This window comes from Plecotus auritus (assembly GCF_963455305.1).
Source record: "Plecotus auritus genome assembly, chromosome: 1".
Lineage (NCBI taxonomy): Eukaryota > Metazoa > Chordata > Mammalia > Chiroptera > Vespertilionidae > Plecotus > Plecotus auritus.
Window position 1 is genome coordinate 143,854,453 of NC_137770.1, and position 21,584 is coordinate 143,876,036.

General features: G+C 41.5%; 1 protein-coding gene across 1 annotated transcript in view; it reads left to right on the top strand.

The window, feature by feature from the left end:
* Window positions 1-1,135: 1,135 nt before the first annotated feature.
* DNAJC1 (DnaJ heat shock protein family (Hsp40) member C1) overlaps window positions 1,136-21,584 on the top strand; it is a 252,179-nt gene continuing 231,730 nt past the window's right edge. The window contains exon 1 of the mRNA XM_080646065.1: window positions 1,136-1,621. Coding sequence (XP_080502191.1) covers window positions 1,415-1,621 — 207 coding nt within the window. The 5' untranslated portion in view covers window positions 1,136-1,414. The remainder of the gene's footprint in view (window positions 1,622-21,584) is intronic.

Consider the following 21,584-nt stretch of genomic DNA (forward strand, 5'->3'; position numbering starts at 1 on the left):
CTGAGTTTAATTTAACTGTCCAGATCCATATGGGAAAAACATACTATCAAATTTTCAAAACCAGGCAAGTACTATGAGTTCTACAAGCATATTTTTTCCCCCTTCTACTTATTCAACAAGAGTAGGGTGTCAAGCAGGAGAAATGTGAGAAGGCTAAGAAGAAAACAAGGTTCACCCAAGAGAAGCAATAGTGGTGGAGGAAAGAAATTTAAAAGGCATTGAACAGAAGCTATGTAAGACTAGGAAGTAAGACATGAGTGGGAAAGGAAAGAGGTTTTTAGTTTCTATTTCTTTTTTTAAAAAAATATTTTTATTTATTTCATAGAGGAAGGGAAAGAGATAGAAACATTAATGATGAGAGAGAATCACTGATTGGCTGCCTCCAGCATGCCCCCTACTGGGGTTGGAGCCCGCAACCCAGGCATGCGCCCTTGACGGGAATCGAAACTGAGACCCTTCAGTCCACAGACCTGACGCTCTATCCACTGAGCCAAACCGGCTAGGGCTTAGCTTCTATTTCTTTAAAAACAGGCCTCAATAGAGAAAGGAAGTGGGCTAAGGTGGATAAACCACACTTCCTCTCTAAGATAATGATTGAGTCGCCAATATTAATTCTGCCAGGCTGCCTATTTGATGGTATTATACCTATAAATCTTAATTCATAATTAGAAGTATACTTTTTTGCATTCGTTCAAATTTCATTTGTTTCACCCTTTCATGAAACATACTTCAGACTACTTCCTAAATTTGCCCCTTTAAGGCCATGGGTTCAATTTCTCCTATAGCTTTGCTGATGGAATAATGAAATGTATGGAACAGAGCCATAATTAATAAATCAGTTTTCATACATGCTTTTAGTTTTCTGTATCCGGGGAAGGGTAAGAAGGTAGATGTTTCAGGGGAGATTTATACTTGCAATGTTCCAGGTCCATGCGCGATGTCCGTCTCTTAATCTGTGAAAACACAAGTCACCTCTTCAGGGAGCATCAGCTGCAGAGAAGCTTCTTTCTGAGGCCCAGATCTGGGGCAACCAGCTTCCCTACTTCCGGTCCCGCCCCCTCCCCGGCGGTTGCTAGGAGACGTGATGTCACAGGAAGCGAGGCCTGGAATAGGTTAAAAAGAGGGGAAGCCCCTCCCCCTCAGCAACCTTAGCTCCCGGTGCTGGTGCTCCAGCTGTTTGTAGGCCTGGGGTTGAGGGTCTGGCCCGCGATAGTCCCCCGCGACCCGGCCGCCGCCGCGTCCGCGGGCTCCCGCCCCCCTGCCCCGCCGCTGGGCCGCCGCCGGGCGGGAGACTCCAGGACGGCTGCCCGTGCTCCGGACCGCGGCCACCGTTTCCACACCCCGCGCTGCCCGCCACGTCCCCGGTCTCGGCCAGCGGCGCAGCGTGACGGGTGACCTTTTCGAGCCCAGTGCGATGACGGCTCCCGGCTCCAGGCCGGCCCGGCCTCCAGGGCGCCACGAGCTGCGGCCCGTGCATGTCCCGCCGCCGCTGTTGCTGCTGCTGCTGCTGCTGCTGGCGGCCGCGGGGCCGACGCGTGGCTGGGAGAGCGGGGACCTGGAGTTGTTTGACTTGGTGGAGGAGGTACAGCTCAACTTCTACCAGTTCCTCGGGGTGCAGCAGGTAAGCGGGGCTCCTGCCCGCCCGACGGCGGCGGCTCCCGGGCAGAAAAACGTGCGGGTCACGGCGGAAAGAGGGGGTGGGGCGGCTCTGACCCGGTTCCTCCGTGGGAGCCGGGGGTGCGGCCAAGGCTCGGCCATCCTGGGCTCCACTGCCTCCTTACCCGGCCCACCGGGGTCTCCTTGCCTCAGAAGGAATTGTTCTCAGGTCCTCGCCGCCCTGCTCCCCTTCTCAAGTTGCGGTCTCAGTTTAAGGCTGGACGGCGCCACCAGCCGGGTGGTAATACCCTCCCTTTCCTCTGCCATCTGGGGGGAGACCCTATCACCCCGCTGTACAGGAAGAAGGAAGAGTGGTGTGTGGGAAAGAGCAGTCATGTCTCACTGTGAAATTTCACCTTCCCAGTTACACTTATTCTTATGCTTATTTTAGCTGCCTCCATTCCTCCGCCTTTCCGGGGTGGTAGGAATGCGTTTTGGTCGGCGCCTGTATTGCAGAAGTTTTCCTTGCACTGTACTTGGGAATCTGTTTAGCCTGTCGGATAGGGGTTGGTATCCCAGTTTAGAAGTCTGGAGGAAGTTGAAGCTACCTTGGTCCTAGAACCCATACAAGGAAATATTGAGTTTTGGGGGCAGTAGAGGCACTTGAGCTGCTAAAGGAAGAGAGATGCCCAACCAGTAGCGCAGGATGATGTCTTTTTCTATTGTTTCCTTTTTTATCTTGGAACTTTAACCTGTAAAGTCCGTTTGTTGCCCTGTACTTCTTTCTGCCTGTGAGTGGTCAGTGAGGGAAGATAGCTAGTCTTCATCTGATGACATATGGGGTGAAAGACAGGATTTCACAGGATCTGACTGAGCCCGGCATAAAGTGCTTTGAGTAATTATGGGGTGAAAAAGCATTAAGTTTTACCAACAATTCAAGGTACACTTCACATGACTAGATATGCCCTATATATGTGAACTATGGAACTTAACACTAAATGGAAAATTACTGTTCACTTAAATATAATTTAACTGTTGCACTATGATTTTAACGAATTTTATTTTTTGTAAGAGTTACTAAAGTATAAGCATTCAGACTCCAAATTCATAAGTGCAAACAATTATATACTGTCTGTATTCATTATCTTCCCGCTCATAGACAAATACATCTAATTACAGAGTAAATGATGCAACATGTGCAAAAATCAGTGAAAATATCCAAAGGCTTTTAAGAATGCCTTTAATATTGATAATATTTATTAGAATTTATCATGATTGATTAAATTTTGTAGCTAGAAAGAGTCTTATACATAACCTATCCAAAGATCTTGAAGATGCTTTCCAGTTATTCATGGAAAATTAAGCCCCTTTAAGAGAACACAAAAATTTAGTAGCAGTAGTTTAAATTTTAGATTATGTAATTTAGCTTGCATGTGAACTCTCATAGAATTTTTGTTTATAATTTCACGCAATTTAATTTGCGGAGTTAGGAAGTGTGGAACAACCAGAGCACTTAACTGTATGGGCAAAGATGGAAAATAAAGAAGCATAGATAATCAAGAACATTCTCTGTTTAGGTAGAATTTGAAAAGGATCCAGAAAAATGTTTTAATTTGTGTTTCTGTACCCAGCCATGCCAGAAGAAATTTTATTCTACCTAAGCAGAGAAACTGATGGGAACTAGTTCTCTACGTTACACTGAATCTTAACTTTCTTGGAAGACTTTCAGAGGACCAGAAATTTGTTAAGAGACAAATGCAGCCTGTCATTTGTCTCTTAATGTGAAATTTTCAGGCCAGAGCCAACCAATCTTTTGGTGACTAGCCAGATATGAGGAACCAGGACAAAGTAGGTTGGTTACTCAGAGTGGTGACCTGGCTCTATACACTCATCAGCTTTGTTGTCCATTCAACTGAGATTTATTTGACACCTACTACGTACATTTTAAGCAATGGGAGTTGGTTGGTGTATAAAATAAAACCTGTAGCCTTATGAACCTCACAATTTAGTAGGGGGAAACACATCCTATATAATAAAAGGCTAATAGGCAAATCGACCAATCGGTCGCTATGATGCACACTGACCACCAGGGGCAGACGCTCAACATAGGAGCTGCCCCCTGGTGGTCAGTGCGCTCCCCCTGGTGGTCAGTGTGCTCCCCCTGCTCAGCCAGAAGCCAGGCTCACAGCATGCGTAGCCACGGTGGCGGGAGCCTCTCCTGCCTCTGCAGCAGTGCTAAGGATGTCCGATGACATCCCTGGTGGTGGGCCTAAGCTGTCAGTTGGACATTCCCCAAGGGCTCCCGGACTGTGAGAGGGTGCAGGCCAGGCTGAGGGGACCCACCCCCCCCCCCTCGAGTGCACAAGTTTCGTGCATTGGGCCTCTAGTAGTAATATAACCAAACAAATGATTATACATGTCAGATGGTCAGAGAAGGCCTGCCTCTGAAGGAAATAAGGGAGTGAGCCAGGTGGGTTAGTGGCAGAGCATTTGAAGAAGGCAGACAGTTGAGTGCCAAGACCTTGAGGCAAGAGCTTGGATAGAGTGTGAGGAACAGCAAGGCAGCCAGTGTGTCTGGAGCAGGGTGAAGGAGAACAGTAATAGGAGATGAGATCAGAGACATGGGGTTAGGGGAAGATCTTGTAGGGCTTTGTAAGACATTATAAGGACTTTGGCTATTAATTATAAGTAAGTTGGGATCTCATGGGGCGGGGGTGGGCGTCAAACAGAAAGAGGTACATGGTTTGACTTAAATTTAAAATAACACTTTAATTGTGTTGAGGATCCTCTGTATGTATGTCATTAGTTATTTAGAAGGATAATTATGGTGTAGAATATAGATTGTACCTGGGTGGTGTAAAGTAGTCAGATTTTGAATTTAATTGGAAAATTCAGCTGGCAGGATTTTATTGATTGAATGTGGGATATGAGAGAAAAAATAATTGAGGATAATTCTAAAGCTTTTGGTGTCAGTAATTGAATAAGTATTTGTATCATTGCAGTTGCCACTTGGTGAGATGAAAAAGCCTGGGATAGAAACGGATTTGGTTGTGGGTAAATCAGGAATTTGGTTTGGGGTCATGCTAAATTTGAGGCATCTATTCAACTTTCAGATGGCTATTTAAGTCTGCAGTTATAAGGAGAAAGGTTTGGACTGTAGATATAAATTTGGGATCCCTGGCATTAGACGGTAATTTGAAGTCAAACAACTGGGCAAGTTCACCAGGAGAGTGAGTGTGAAGAGAGAAAAGAGGTCTGGGAGCTAAGTATTGGAGATTCCAAACTGTTACGGTCAGGCGGATGGAGAGGAACCAGCAAAGGAGATGGAAAAGGAGCAGCCAGTGAAGTAGGAGGCAAATCAAGAAAATACTGTCACTTTCAAATCAAATGAAGTATTTTAAAGAGGAGAACGTGATCAGCTGGGTTAAATGCTGATGATAATTCAAATAAGATGAATTCTGAGAATTGGCTGTTCAATCTAATAGTGTGGAGGTCATTGGCTACCTCAGCAAAAGCTGTTTCAGTGGAGTGGTGCGATCAGTGTCCGGGTTCAGGAGAGAAGGAAGGGGAAGAATTGGAGACAATTAATATAAATAAATTTTTTAGATGATTATACCCCAAACTAGAAGCCAGGGATGATAGTGACTGAATGTGGCATTCATTTTATCCCCTTTCTCCCAAGGTTAAGATAGTTAGCTTAGTTGCTCCATAAACTCTATAATTAGAATAATCAGTTACCTTGAGAGCTTGGACCTGACCACTTTCTGATTCACAACCTTGGGCAAGTTAGTGGCCTCATTGTTATAACATATGGTACCTTCTTTAGGTAATGTTTTTTATACGGCTTTTATAGCCTTCATACAGTGAAGGAATCTCTTTCTTTGTGTTCCTAGATTTCAAATTCATAGGAAATTCCAATTTGGGTATTGCATCTTTTTTTTTTTTCTTTTTAAATTCTCATCCGTATCCATTGATTTTTAGAGTTGAAGAAAGGGAAGGACAGAGAGAAATATCGATGTGCAAGAAACACATGGATTGGTTGCCTCCTGCACGCTCCTGACCAGGGCCTGGGCTGGGGAGGAGCCTGCAACCTAGATGTGTGCCCTTGACCAGAATCGAACCTGGGACCCTTCAGTCCACAGGCCGACAACACTCCTGCTAGGGCGGATAGTGCATCTTTTCAGAGGAGATAGGGTGAAAGATTAGGGGAGTATAGGAAAAAGGATGTGTTACTGAAATATCTTTCATTTGTAACTTACATTCTAGGTCCCCACATAGTAGTTGTAGTTCCTCTAACAGCTGTTCCTTGGACACGTGTATTTCTTGTGGGGTCAATGGCAATTCTGTATTTTTTTCATTGTCTATTTGGGCCATGACTTTCTTTATACTTTGTGCAGTATTCTAGCCAACAATACATCACATTGATTTTTTTAAAATTTGTGACTTGAAATTGTGACAAGCTAAGTTATTTGAAATGTTTCAGTGTTTACTTTCTGATGAAATCAGAGTAATCTTTGTGGTGCCAGTCAGCAATTACTGATTCCTACTAATAGAGCTAGAAAACGTGCTCCTTTCTCATAAAAATTTTTATAACTGCATCCTTACATTTAAATGAATGCTGGAACTTGGTTTTAAAAGAAGACAAGTTATTGCCATGTGCTTATAAAATATTGGGTTTTAATTTTTAATCAGAATGAATAAAGCTTTTACACTCTTTCAGTCTGTATTTCAAATGTACAGACTAAGCAGCTTGTTTAAAGGAGGGACAATTACTGCCCAGCCATCCCATAATCAGGTGGTGAGGGGCTTCCCTGAAGAAACTGCTATCTCCTGACACATCTCTTCCATCTCTCCAAGGAGGAATGAGTGACTTTGTTGGAGGGTGATTGCCTTCGGTCTGTTTTCCTTGATTGGAGAGAGCTAATCAGTCAAAAAGCTCTAAACCAGAAAGGCAATTATCCTAGACAGACTTTCTCTCCAGTGTTTCAAATTGTTCATAGGAAATGTGTGCTGTCTCAAAGTCTGGACTGGAGAGGGAAGGGCAAACATTGCTAGCGAGCCCATTTGGCCCCCATACCTAATCTAAATTCTTCGGTAGCGCCCTGGCCGGTTTGGCTCAGTGGATAGAGCGTCAGCCTGCGGACTCAAGGGTCCCAGGTTCAATTCCGGTCAAGGGCATGTACCTTGGTTGCGGGCACATCCCCAGTGGGGGGTGTGCAGGAGGCAGCTGATCGATGTTTCTCTCTCATCGATGTTTCTGGCTCTCTATCCCTCTCCCTTCCTCTCTGTAAAAAATCAATAAAATATATTTAAAAAATAAAATAAAATAAAATAAATTCTTCGGTAGCTTTTCAGCCATAAATGTGATATTTGATTTCTGTCTGCCTGATTTCTGATTTCTGTCTCAGTTTTTTTGGGTGGGGAAAAAGCATGAAGTCATTAATGGGGCTTCTCAATCCCAGTCATAGTCCTTTTTAAACATAAAGATGAGCCGAAACAGGTTGGCTCAGTGGATAGAGCGTCGGCCTGCGGACTGAAGGGTCCCGGGTTCGATTCCGGTCAAGGGCATGTACCTTGGTTGTGGGCACATCCCCAGTGGGAGGTGTGCAGGAGGCAGCTGATCGATGTTTCTCTCTCATCGATGTTTCTGGCTCTCTATCCCTCTCCCTTCCTCTCTGTAAAATATCAATAAAATATATTTTAAAAATAAATAAATAAACATAAAGATGAAGATCTCTTTCATAATTGACTGGTGAACCTGTCCTGTGATTATCAATTATCTACAATGATTCTTATTGTGGATTCCACTGAGCGTGTATTAGTTGAATATAGTACAGTCTTCCTTCAGTGAGTCTGTTCCCTTATAAATCCATGTCGTGTAATAACAGCTTCCCCATTTTCATTGTGTAGTCCAAAATTATTTGTTAATTTGGAGTAAGGGAGAGATATAAAATCTGGAATGGTAGATAACTTTCCAGTCATTTATATTGCTGATGTTAGGCATATCATGTGTAGAGTTAGAGCTGAGTAAATACTTATTTAATTGGATATACCTTTTCATCAGATTGGGTAATCATAAAATTGATTTACTTTTCTGTTGTCCACACTATTTAATGGAGGCTGCCTGGGCATATTTTATGGGGCAAAGCAAATCTATTGTGAAAATTTTATGTGTAGAGCTGATGGAACAGAAATCCTCTTATGGTCCTGGGGATCTGTTTGTAAGTCAGGCATTATTGGGTCTATTTGGGCAGTAATACCATTAATTAATTTCACCCAGAATTAAAAATGTTTCCAAAGCCTTTCTTGTATCTAGATGTGCAGTGAGAAGAGAACCTCTGATTGGGTGAAGCAGGAAGCTATAGTCAAATATTTTCAAAAGTTTTCATCAAAACACTTAATTTTGAAAGCCTAATCCTATACTAATGAATATAAAAATATGATTGCTGTGTTTTAAGTTACATCTTAGTGTTTCATTTTAAGAGCTAAATATTTGATTTTTATATTTACTGAAATTTGTGTGTAAGAGTGTCATTAAGATTTCATTAGAAATTTAATTGAGAATTTGTCTCATTCCCATCCTTCTTGATACTAAATTAAAGTTAGGAATAATTCACTTATTCAGGTGTTTCTGATTGCCATCATCCAGCAACTGGAATCTCATATGTAATCACACATGTTGCCTGATTCCCTCATGTTAGAGTATGTGTATAAAACAATATGCTTCGTTAATAGACGGCTGTACATTATAGTGCTAGTGAGTTGTAAGCATAAAACTCTGCAGCTGCACAGTTAGTATAATTTGAATTAAATATTAAAGGTAAAAGTCTAAAATCACAAATTAAATAAAAGGCATGCCATAGTATAAGCAGCAGTATTAAAATGCCACTAAGAACAAACACTAGGATTAAAAAAGAGAGTAATTTCCTCAGTTAAATTCTGGAATACAGGGTTGGGCAAAGGTGGGTTTACAGCTGTAATACAAGTAAATAATACAATACTTAATAAATAATACAAGAATAAACTATTTTGTATATTCACAACTGTAAGCCTACTTTTGCCCACACCTGTAATACAACTCCTGATTACATAAAGTGCAAGAATTTTTGAAAAGCTACATGAGACCCTACGGCATGTATTGTGAGCTGTAGTCAAAATGATTTAATACTAGATAGGTCATTTTTATCATTTACTGGAAAAATGTGAACAGACTGTAGAGAAATCCCAGGGTCCACTTATATGCCTGCTAAGGAAGGTAGAGACATCTCATTTCTAGCCAATACTTAAGGACTTTATACCATTAAAATGGATTGGGTTAAGGAAGCTATCCCAGGACTAATTGAATTTATACATAACCAAGAAGCCTCTGACATTTTGAATTTTTTTAATTGCACATCTTAGTAACAGTTATTTTCAATGACCATACTTTTAGTTAACAGATAAAAGATTAGTAACTAGGTTCTTCTCTACTTTTAAGTTAGTGTTTTGGGGTTAATAGTTGGCGATTAAACTTCATTTAAGGAAATTAATATGTATGTATAATGTAGGATCATTGGAAATTGTGATTTTACTTGGAGTTAAGTATATCATATCAGATATTGCTTTTATATGGATCTTTTTACCTGTGATAGGAAATAGGCTTCCTGTGTTTAAATGAAGTGTTTTAGTTGAGACATTTTATAAAGTTCAAATAATTGCCATCCTATGCTGTTCTATAGTAAGTAGTTATACAGAATTAATGTGTGACATTTTGTATCACACCTTTGAAAGTATAATAAGGCTTAACTTAGAGTAAATTAGATTGATCTTGAAATTAGTTATTGTGGAAAGCTTTATAGGTTTTCAACAATGCTGCCATCTCTCAAAACATCATTGAAACTTATTTTAAATTGCGTTCAAAGCATATTACCCTCAATAGTAAATCTTTTAAGATGGATTTGATATTTGTCTACAGCTAATAGTCATTTGGAACTAAATTTGGTGACTAAATTGGGTTAGCAAGCTTGGGTAAATACAATTTGAATTGATAAAGAGATATAAATATAAATTTCATATAAGGCTCATAAACTGGTTTGAGGACTACTCAAAGAAGAGGTCCAGAGAAGTTTAGAGGGATATCAACATGAAGTAAATTTATAGCCTTACAAAGTAACTGAATATATTTCAGTAAATAACTTTTGGAGTACTTATTACTTTGTGGGTAGCAACTTTTTATTACCTATAATATACAAATAAAAATTATCTTAATTTTAGAGAAGTGAGAAAATACTGAGCTAGTATGGTGATTTTCAACCTTTTTCGTCGCAGAGCACACAAACTAATTACTAAAATTCTGTGGCACACCAAAAAAATACTTTATTTTTGCTGATCTGACAAAAATAGGTATAATGTTGATTCCTTCACACCAGATGGCTATTGTTGTGTTGGCTGTTATCACCTTTTTATTTGAGAATCTAAGGGAAAAGAGGTCAGTTCCCTAACTAAATAGTCAGGTATTGCATGTTTTAAATTTTTTGGGGGCACACCAATGTGCCTGCTGTGGCACACTGGTTGAAAATCGCGGAGCTAGAAGAAAATATTTTAATTATCTGCCTGCTTTTATTAAAAAACACATTTTAAAAAATAGGTTTCTATTGCAGAGAGAGAGAGAGAGAGAGAGAGAGAGAGAGAGAGAGAGAGAGAGATGCCTCCCCTACTAACCCCAACCAGGGACTGAATTCGCAACCTGGGCATGTGCCCCGACCTGGAATCAAACCGTTGACCTTTCAGTGCATAGGATGATGCTCAACCAACTAAGCCACACCAGCCAGGGCTCTCTGCCTGCTTTTAATATTAAAAACAGGTATCACAAAAGTATTCACTATATAATATTTCCATCATAAAGTTATTTAGAGCAGAGTGGCAGAGGAACCAGAATAAATGTTAGGGATAGAGTTGGTAGCTGAATATACAACTGAGGGAGAAAATAGGCAATTCACAGGGAGAGGGAAGTGTACATTGAAAAAAAAAGCATAAATACAAATATAAATAGTAATGGAGTAATATCTCCATCTTGTGGCGTGCGTTGGATATTGTCATTAAAAACATGGAGGGGTTGTATTTTTGCAACTGTAGGCATAAATAAGAATAAAATATGAGTCAAGTCCAAATAAAATACGAGTCAGATTTTTTGCAGTGTTTTAAAGGGACGTTTAAGACCGAGCTTCCCACCTGGTATACTGCAAGCAACTGTGCTGATGTAGTGATGCCCTCCCTTGATGGCTTTAGTGTGTCTCACAATGATTTTTTCCCCCAGGAAAATTTTTAAATACTAGTATATATAAAATACTGGAGGCCCAGTGCATGAAATTCATACACTGGGTGTGTGTGTGTGGGGAGACCCTCAACCTGGCCTGCGCTCTCTCGTAGTCCGGCACCCTTTGGGGGATGTCCACCTGCCAGCGTAGGCCCAATCCCCTGGTCGCAGTCTGGGACCCCTCGCTCCTTACTGCCTGCCTGCAGCGGAGGTGGGAGAGGCTCCTGCCACCGCTGCTGCGCTCGCCAGCTGTGAGCCTGGCTTCTGGCTGAGTGGTGTGCCCCCTGTGGGAGCGCACTGACCACCAGGGGGCAGCTCCTGCATTGAGCATCTGCCCCCTGGTGGTCAGTGCACGTCATAGTGACTGGTTGTTGCGAGTACCCCACGTTGGGCACCAGTTGGGAGTACCTCACATTGGGCATCAGTTGCGAGTGTCCTCTTTCACGTCTCGTGTGGTTCAGGGTTCAGGTTCAGGGTTCGGGCTCTGGAGGAGGCTGCACACAAATGAAAGAGACTAGAAAATATTAATTTGGGAATATTGGGGGCCAGGCAGGAGTCCAACTCAAGGGGAAGGACTCCGCCCCGCTCTGGCCTTGCTATCCCTTTTATTAAGACTATGGGATACACCCATAGCCTTTAGGCAGGCAATTCCAGTAATAGCCAATCAGCAAGGATTTACATAAAACTAGAAGGTGGAAGTTCCTTTAGCTACCATTGTCTCAACTAAACAGTGGGTGGTTGGCTCTGACCTTTCAGAGCTTCAAGGTTGACCAGCCTTCCGGGTTCCTTGTCCACACCTCTCTGCTAGTGAGGACAATGGGCGGCTTCCAACAGGTTGTTCTGGTCATTCTGCTGCTTGGTCGATTTGCATATTAGGGTTTTATTATATAGGATGATTAGTCTTATCAAAATTTTTGCTATATTAAAGATCCTTATTAGCCCCATAGAAGCAAAAGAATCTGGATATAAAAGGAATGAAGATGTGGTTGATGAATTAGCATCCCTAAGTTAGTTGATTACATACTCTGGATGGTGGAATGACCATTAAACATTACCATAGTTTGCATTAACTTAAAGGAATACTTTAATGATGTTTAACAATCCTCTGTGTAAAGAGAATACAAATGACTTTGGAATACATATATATACAAATTCTGAGTGCCTAAAGTAATGTTTTTTTTTACATTAAGAGATAAGGTAATACGTAATTTCTAAATCATGACTGACATATTTCAGATTTTTTAAAATATATTTTTATTGACTTCAGGGAGGAAGGGAGAGAGAGAGAGAAACATCAGTGATGAGAGAGAATCATTGATCGGCTGCCTCCTGCACTCCCTCCCTTCTGGGAATTGAGCCCACAACCTGAGCATGTGTCCTTGACCGGAATCGAACCTGGAACCCTTCAGTCCGTAGGCTGATGCTCTATCCACTGAGCCAAACCGGGTAGGGCTATTTCAGATTTTTGACAGATGACAGATTTTTCAAAGCATTGATCTCCCTAGAGCAGCATTGTGCAATAGATATGTAATACAAACCTCATATGTAATTTTAAATTTTCTAAAAGCTGCATTTAAAAATGTAAAAAACAAGTGAAGTTAATTTTAATATTTTGTTTAATGTATCAAAATATTTCAAGATGTAGTCACATTTATATATATTATTGAGATAGTGCACATTCTAGCTTTTTTACTAAGCCTTCAAAATTTGATATGTAGTTTGCATTTATACTTCTAGTACACTTTAATTTAGAGACCAAGTTTTGATTGAAAATATTGATCTGTATTGATATTTTTATAGAATGTGTAGCTAATAAGTAGATTAATATATCCAAATTCTTCCAAGCTGAAGAATCAAACTCCATACTTTCCAGTAACTAAATCAAGTATTATTTTAAAATTTGAATATCAACTAATTAAATAAAATTAAAAATTTGGTTTCTGACTTGCCTCACACATTTAGAGTGCTCAAATATGGCTGTTGGCTACCACACTGAATAGCATAGCCTTAGAGAATTAACATTCCTCTGTTGTATAGATATATAGATACTAGAGGCCTGGTGCACGAAATTTGTGCACGGGTAGGGTCCCTAGGCCTGGCCAGCGATCAGGGCTGATCGGGGCTTTCCTTTCCCCGACTGCTGGCCGGGGTCTTCCTTTGTTCCGCGCTGCCCCCTGGTGGTCAGCTCACATCATAGCCAGTGGTCGAACTCCCGGTCAGTCAAACTCCCAGTCAGTCGAACTCCTGAGGGGACAATTTGCATATTAGCCTTTTATTATATAGAGAAGATATATCTAAATATCTGTATATATAAAGAGCCAGGGTCCATAATGTCCAAAACGGCCGAAGGGACGACCGAATGCCAGGCTGCGCGCAGCAGGCTCAGGTGGGTGGGGACTGGCAAGCGGACTGAACTGCTGACCTCTCAGAGAGAGAAAGAGAGAGGCGTGGCTGCTGGTGAGGCCCAGAGAGAGAGAGAGAGGCAAGGGCTGATCAGCAGCTGCCACGGAGGCTGCGGATCAGACCCTGCTTCTCTCTCTGGCCTCACCAGCAGCCACGTCTCTCTCTCTGGGCCTTCTAGCAGCCTGGGGCAGCTGCTGATCAGCCCCACCTCTCTGATCAGGCCCAGATATAGGCCCAGAGACACTGACTGGCATAGAAACTAACCAATCTGAACCAAATCTGGGTGAACTGAGAGGAGCCAATGGCTGCCTAGGAGACAGAGCTTTTGACGCTGACTGGCATAGAAACCGACCAATCAGAACAAAATCTGGATGAACTACGAGGAGCCAATGGCTGCCTAGGAGGCAGAGCTTTTGACGCTGACTGGCATAGAAACTGACCAATCAGAACCAAATCTGGGTGAACTGCGAGGAGCCAATGGGTGCCTTAGGAGGCAGAGCTTTTGACGCTGACTGGCATAGAAACCGACCAATCAGAACCTAATCTGGTAAACTGTGAAGGCAGAACCTAAGGTGGGGACTGAGGAGGGGTTTTAAGGGCAACAGCTGTTTGGTGTAAGGTGTAAGAAAGCGGTTCAATTTCTTAATGACCGGTTTGGCAGTATAGTGCATATAGCTGGCTATCAGTCCAGATATAGGGATTATGTATTTTTGTCTGCCAAGAGCATCTCCTCCTGCTGAAAAAGTCTCCCCCCCCATTTAAGCAATCCTATCCTATATAATCTATATTAATAAAAGGGTAATATGCTAATTAGACTGGGTCGACCGGCCATCTTCTGGACGTCTGACTTCCTTCTGGACAAAGCCATGGTGGTGGGGGCCGAGGCAGAGGCAGTTAATGGTGATCAGGCCAGCAGGGGAGGGCAGTTGGGAGCGAGATCTGCCCAGCAGGGGAGGGCAGTTAGGGGCAATCAGACAGGCAGGCAGAGGCAGTTAGGGGTGATCAGGCAGGCAGGCAGGTGAGCGGTTAGGAGCCAGCAGTCCCAGATTGCGAGAGGGATGTCTAACTGGAAAGGGTGCAGGCTGGGCTGAGGGGAACCCCTGCCCCGCCCCCCGTGCACAAATTTTGTGCACCAGGCCACTAGATTTTAAATAAAATCACTGATTGCTGTTTCTATTTTGTCAGATACACTAGTAGTTTGTAGTCTCCTCCTCCTCCTCCTCCTCCTCCTCCTCCTCCTCCTCCTCCATTTTAACCCAGTGTACTTTTTGTTGTTTTGTTTTAGATTGTTTTGATTGTGCTAGATATCATCTTTCTAGTTAGTTATCTGCACATTTTTTTTTTTTTTACCTGTAGAGACTATTGGTATAGGTCAGTGGTCGGCAAACTGTGGCTTGCGAGCCACATGCGGCTCGCAAGCCGCGGTTTGCCGCTCTGTTGACTAATGAGTTTGCCGACCACTGGCCTAGAACTCTCGATTCCAATAATTACAGGCTATTGTTGTTTCTTGTGATTAAGCCCCTATCCCAGTGGTCGACAAACTCATTGGTCAACAGAGCAGCAAACCGCGGCTCGCGAGCCGCAGTTTGCCGACCACTAGTATAGGTCATGCTGCTCTTCTAAGGACAATATGTTTAGAAGGTTGTCTCAAAGGTTGTTTTCAGGCAAACAATTTAATTCAAATTGGTCATTTACTTTTGGTGATTTGCCTGTTGTATTTTATAATTCTTAAAATGTTATTAGCTTAACATATTAGGTCTTTAAGGGTGCCTTGACCAAGAATTCACCAGAGTTCCTACTTTGTAATTTTAAATTTGAGGTTGCAGGTTCTCCCTATTTAGTCTGAAACTCATCCATCAAATATATTGCTAGCTATAAATATTCACTGTATTCTCCACTGCCGTCTACTTTTATTATTATAAATAATACCTTTAATTAAGTGATTTTAAAAAGAGATTCCCAAATGCAGTTCCATTTGTGTGCCATTCTTTGAACACTTTATAATATCAATCAGGGATTCTAGCCATCCTTTTTTAATAACCACCTCTGCCACTTCTACATGTACTGCTTCCTAGTAAGTACTGCTTCCCTGTGGACTGAATAATTAATTGCCAAATTTTTTGCCTTTGCCTTTTGTAATTTCATAAGCAACTGAGGAAAAAAAAGTAGATCTTAACAGTGATGGTTCTTATACCTAGCTATTGTTGTTTTAAATAGTCCTGGTATAAGAAAGAAATTGCACTGGGGTCAGAGGTGTTAAAAATTCAACATGAGGGGGAAAACAACAAAAACAAAGTTGAAGAACCTGAATAATAGAATCCTGAAGTTGGAGAGACTGTACCAATATCTAACCTATTTACTCTTAATAGGAATGTCTTCTGTAATCCTCCCAGCAGATAGTCATTCAGCCTTTTTTATTTATGTCTAATAATGGGGATTGGGAACTGACCTCTTAAATCTTTAGATAATAGTACTCAGTAGAAATTTTGTTCTTATGTAAAGCCAAAATCATAATTCTCATATCTACTTTCCACTTCATTTGCAGTCCTCTTTTGAAAAGCACCTGAATATATATTCCCTCTAAATTATTTTTCTGAAATGCCGTAAAATAAAATGCACAAGGGAAATAATTACTTGTTGATTCTCTGCACAACAGTGGAGTTATTTAAAAATAATCATGGTTCCTTGTATAGTGATTATACCTCAATAAAGTTGTTTAAAAAAATACAAGCAACTGCCCATCATACAGTAGTCCTTTAATATTTGTTGAAAGAATGATAATATGTCTGTTGCATGGTTATTTTCTCCTCCACATCTTTGTGAATTTTTTTGAAATAAATCTTTATTGTTCAGATAATTACAATTGTTCCTCTTTTTTCCCCCCAGAGCTCCCCTCCACCCAGTTCCCACCCCACCTTCTGCCCTAACCTCCCCCACCCCACTGTCCTCATCCATAGGTGTACGATTTTTGTCCAGTCTCTTCCCGCAGCCCCCACACCCCTTCCCCCCCGAGAATTGTCAGTCCCCTCCCTTTCTACGCCCCTGATTCTATTATATTCAACAGTTTATTCTGTTCATCAGATTTTTTATTCACTTGATTTTTAGATTCACTTGTTGACATATCTGTATTTGTTCATAATTTTTATCTTTACCTTTTTCTTCTTCTTCCTCTTCTTAAAGAATACCTTTCAGCATTTCATATAATGCTGGTTTGGCAGTGATGAACTTCTTTAGCTTTTTCTTATCTGTAAAACTCTTTATCTGCCCTTCAATTTGCTGGGTAGAGTAATCTTGGTTGTAGGTTCTTGCTATTCATCACTTTGAATATTTCTTGCCACTCCCGTCTGGCCTGCATAGTTTCTTTTGAGAAATCAGCTGACAATCGTATGGGTGCTCCCTTGTAGGTAACTAACTGTTTTTCTCTTGCTACTTTTAATATTCTCTCTTTGTCTTTTGCTCTTGGCATTTTAATTATGATGTGTCTTGGTGTGGTCCTCTTTGGATTCCTTTTGTTTGGGGTTCTCTGTGCTTCCTGGACTTGTAAGTCTATTTCTTTCACCAGGTGGGGGAAGTTTTCTGTCATTATTTCTTCAAATAGGTTTTCAGTATCTTGCTCTCCCTCTCTTCTTCTGGCACCCCCATAATTTGGATGTTGGTATGCTTGAAGTTGTCCCAGAGGCTCCTTACACTATCTTCATATTTTTGGATTCTTTTTTCTTTTTGCTTTTCCGGTTGGGTGTTTTTTACTTCTTTGTATTTCAAATCTTTGACTTGATTCTTGCAATCCTCTAGTCTGCTGTTGGATCTTTGTATATTGTTTTTTATTTCAGTCAGTGTATGCTTAATTTATAGTTGGTCCTTTTTCATATCCTCGAGGGTCTTGCTAAATTTATCAGCCTTTTCTAGAAAATTCTTGAAAAACCTTATAACCGTGGTTTTGAACTCTATATCCAGTCATTTGCTTTCCTTCACTTCTTTCATTTGTGACCTGTTTCTTTGTCTTCACATTTTGGCTGCTTCCCTGAGTTGATAAAGTGGCTTTGTGTGCTAGGTGTCCTATAGGGCCCAGTGGCTCAGCCTCCCCAGTTACCTGAGGTGGACACTCTTGGTTGCACCCCTTTTGTGGGCTGTGTGCACAGTCTTGTTGTAGTTAAGCCTTGATTGTTGTTGGTATCACTGGGAGGAATTGACTCCAGGCCAATTGGCTGTGAGGATCAGCTGTGTCTACACTGGGAGAACGTCTGTGCTGGGGACACCCTTATGAGACAAGACTTGCAAAAGCCTCTGTGCTCAGTTTGGATGGGGCGGAGTCTCTGGGCGGAGCAGACAGCAATGGCTTCCTGTCAGCCCTGCCCTAAGAGGCCCCTGGATCTCAGTGTCCCGCGGTAATCTGAGAGAAAGCCGCCCTTGAGTTTTGCCCGCTACCAGACAGTCCAGTTTCTCCCCAAATGAGTCTTGGTCCCCAGACTCTCGCCCGGAACTGGAGTTCAGAGCCGTCGGGAGCTTTTGTCTCCCTCCCGATTGAGAAAGCCAGCCACATACTCAGTTGCCAGCCCTCTCCGCGTGCACGCCTTGGTACCTCTGCCTTCCACAGCTCCTCTGAGTCTCAGTGTGCTTTTCTCTTTCCTTCTAGTTGTTGAATGTCCACTCAGCCAGCCTTCCTGTTCTGGATGATGTCTGTTTTGTCTTTTAGTTGCAGTTTTGAAATTATTGTGTGAGGCAGCAGTTTAGGTGTTTACCTATGTCGCCATCTTGGTTTCTCTCCAACTTTGTGAATTTTATAAACGAGAGATTGATATAAAAAAAAAAAATACAGGCAAGCTGAGGGGCCTTCTTGGTTTCATGGCCTTTAGATAAGTCCACCCTAGAGTGACCCAGGCCACTCTGGTTATAGTTGTCTTGGAACTACACTAAGCATGTTTCTAGGTTACTATAAATAATGCCCTGAGCTCATCAAAGGCAACCTCAGGAAATTTCTGGAAGTTGAAAACTTAAGATGACTTGGGGTATGCCAGCTTTCATAATATGGACCAAAGGATTAATTTAATTAAAACTGTACCCAGAAATTATTATGGACTCTTAAGGCAGGACCTAAGTGTACAGTTTGCAGGGTGTGTCTGCTTCAAATCTATCATTGTGATATAAAAATGTTTTAGACTTTAGGATTATTATTGAAGAAATTATATATAGGTGGTTAAACTTGAAGGAAAGTATTTTTCTTTCATAATTAAGGTGTTATATTTCTTTAGGTAGAATTTTAGTTTTCACGTTCACCTTTAGTGGGAGTTTCTCTTTTCTTTTTATTCACCCCTCCCTAGGGGCTTTATTATGGCTTTTACTCCTTTCCCTGACAGACTAGACAAGAACTAGGTCTTCTATAGGCTGCTTAGGGCTCCCTCCTGAGGTTATATTGAGGCCATTGCAGATCCAGATACCAAGCCTGCAGATCCCCTGGCCTATTCTCAGCTGTGAGACTTAAACCTTGGCCTCTTAACATCTCAGATCGATAATATTTTTCTAAGTTGTGGCCTCAGGCAGTGGCCTTCTCACTTTTCACTTTTTTCCACAGGTGGTAGAGTGCCACTGCAACCGTTGGTTACAAGCCTAAGAGCCTGGCTCTGAGCCGGGCCTTCCGTAGGCTTCGTGTAGTCCTCGTGACTATGTGAGTCAGATTTCTCATTTCTGCTGCTGCTGGTAGGTGGGGGCTCGGTAGGCTTAGAGCTTAAGCTCTATTTGTTTCCATTTGTTTTTGTCTACAGAGATATTCAACTACCTTTTTTATCATGGCTCTATGTTTATAGTTTTCTCTCTTTAACTTTTATCATTAGTGCATGTTCGTACATATTTGGAGTGGGGTTTTGGAGCAAGTCCCCCAAGTACTTGCAGTGCTCTTTTACCCTGGAATAGTTATTAAAGCTTCATTTCTTTTGTAATAACTATTATTTAATAATTCCTATTTTCCTATATCTAAGAAACTTTTATCCAGAAGTATAGTCAGGCCTATTTTTCACAGCTATAAGAGGCTGTTAGTTAAGCATTGAAAGGGACAGTAAACCATTTAATTCAGTCCATGTCCATACTTGTCCACTATTCTGAGACTTATCCCAGTTTGGGTGCTAAAACAGGAGAGTAACATTTCTAAAATAATCAGATCTCACCAGGTTTTGATAATGGTAATAAGTAGATTCATGATCACAGAATGACATATATGGCCCTGCTAGTGGAGATGCCCAGAGGAGTCCTGAACTCTGTCTTGAGCCTAGTTAGAAAAATATGCCAGGTGGGGAGATAGATAGTGAAACTCAGGTACATGTCAGAAAAACCATTCCTGGAGGAAATGAATGGTTCTAAAGTTAAATTATATGCAGGCAATTTCATGTTGACTCTGAAAGTAAACACGATTCAGAAACCTCTTAGAAAGACTTTTGCTTTCTGGGCTTAAATTATGTTCTCTTATATTCAGTCTTTAAAGATTCACAAAACAAAACATAGGACAGTGAGGGTTAACTGCCCTAAAAACCATTTCAGTAAGCAATGTGATGGGCAATACTAATATCATATAATTTTAGTGGATATTAGCTTCAATTAATTGAGTGAAAAAAGCTTCAAGCAGTTTATAGAGTCATATTTGGAATGTACTTCAAGTTATTTATTTTAAGGAAAAGTAACCAGTTCATATTTAATAGAAAAGATAAAGGGTCCTAACATTTTGAATTCACAGGATTTAAATATAACCAGTTTACATTATATATGAGGAACATATTTATTTTGTAATTATATATCTTTTTAATATTGAATTATTAGTCTAAGGGAAGTCTTTAACAATACTAACCTGTACCATTGCACAAAAAATTAAGATACTTAGGAATAAATTTAACCAAAGTGGTAAAAGACCTGTACTTGGAATACTACAGGACGTTGAAAAAAGAGATAGAAGAAAATATAAACAAGTGGAAGAATATACCGTATTCATGTATTGGTAGGATTAGCATCATTATAATGTCCATACTACTCAAAGCAATCTATAGATAGATTCAATGCAATCCCTATTAAAATACCAATGACATATTTCACAGATCTAAAACAAATACTCCAAAAATTTATATGGAACCAAAAAGACCTTGAATAGCCGCAGCAATTTTGAGAAAGAACAAAGTTGGAGGGATCACAATACTGGATATCAAGTTATACTCTAAAGCCACCATAATCAAAACAGCCTGGTACTGGCACAAGAACAGATATATAGATCAATGGAACAGAACAGAGACCCCAGAAATAGACCCAAGCCATTACACTCAATATTTGACAAAGGAGGCAAGAGCATACAATGGAGTCAAGACAGTCTCTTCAGTAAATGGTGTTGGGAAAGTTGGACAGATATACGCAAAAAAAAAAAAAAAAAAATGAAACTGGACTACCAACTTACACCATACACAAGAATAAACTCAAAATGGATAAAAGACTTAAATGTAAGTTCTGCAGCCATAAAAATCCTAGAAGAAACCATAGGCAGCAAAAGCTCAGACATCTCTCATAGCAATATGTTTACAAATACAACTCCTGGGCAAAGGAAAAAAAGGAATTTCTTGGCTTTAATGTTTCTAACCTTTGTTTTTGTGACAGAATAGAATATGCTCAGCTATTTAGATTATGCTATGAAGTTATAATAACTTTTTCATTATTTGTTAATTCATTAGTTCTTTTTACAACATTGCTTATAATAATAAAACACTGGAAGCAATCAAATTATAATAAACTTAGAGGCCCAGTGCATGAAATTGTGCATGGGAGGGGTCCCCTCAGCCCAGCCTGCACCCTCTCCAATCCGGGACCCCTTGGGGGATGTCCGACTGCAACTGGACAGTTGGACATCCCTCTCACAATCCAGGACCACTGGCTCCTAACTGCTCACCTGCCTGCCTGCCTGATCGCCCCTAACTGCCCTTCTTGCTGGCCTGGTCACCCTCAATTGCCCCCCTCCCCCGCCGGCCTAGTTGCCCCCAATGCACCCCCCACCAGCCTGGTTGCCCTAACTGCCCCCCTGCCAGCCTGGTTGCCCCTTCCTGCCCCCACTGCGGGCCTGGTTGCCCTTTATTGCCTCCCCTGCTGGCCTGGTCGCCCCACGCAGCCTGCTGCTCTGTCATTTAGTCGCCCCTCACTAACACCCCTGCCAGCCTGGTCGCCCCACGCAGCCTGCTGCTCAGTCATTTGGTCGCCCCTCACTAACCCCCCTGCCGGCCTTGTTGCCCCACGCACCCTGCTGCTCAGTCCTTTGGTTGCCCCTCACTAA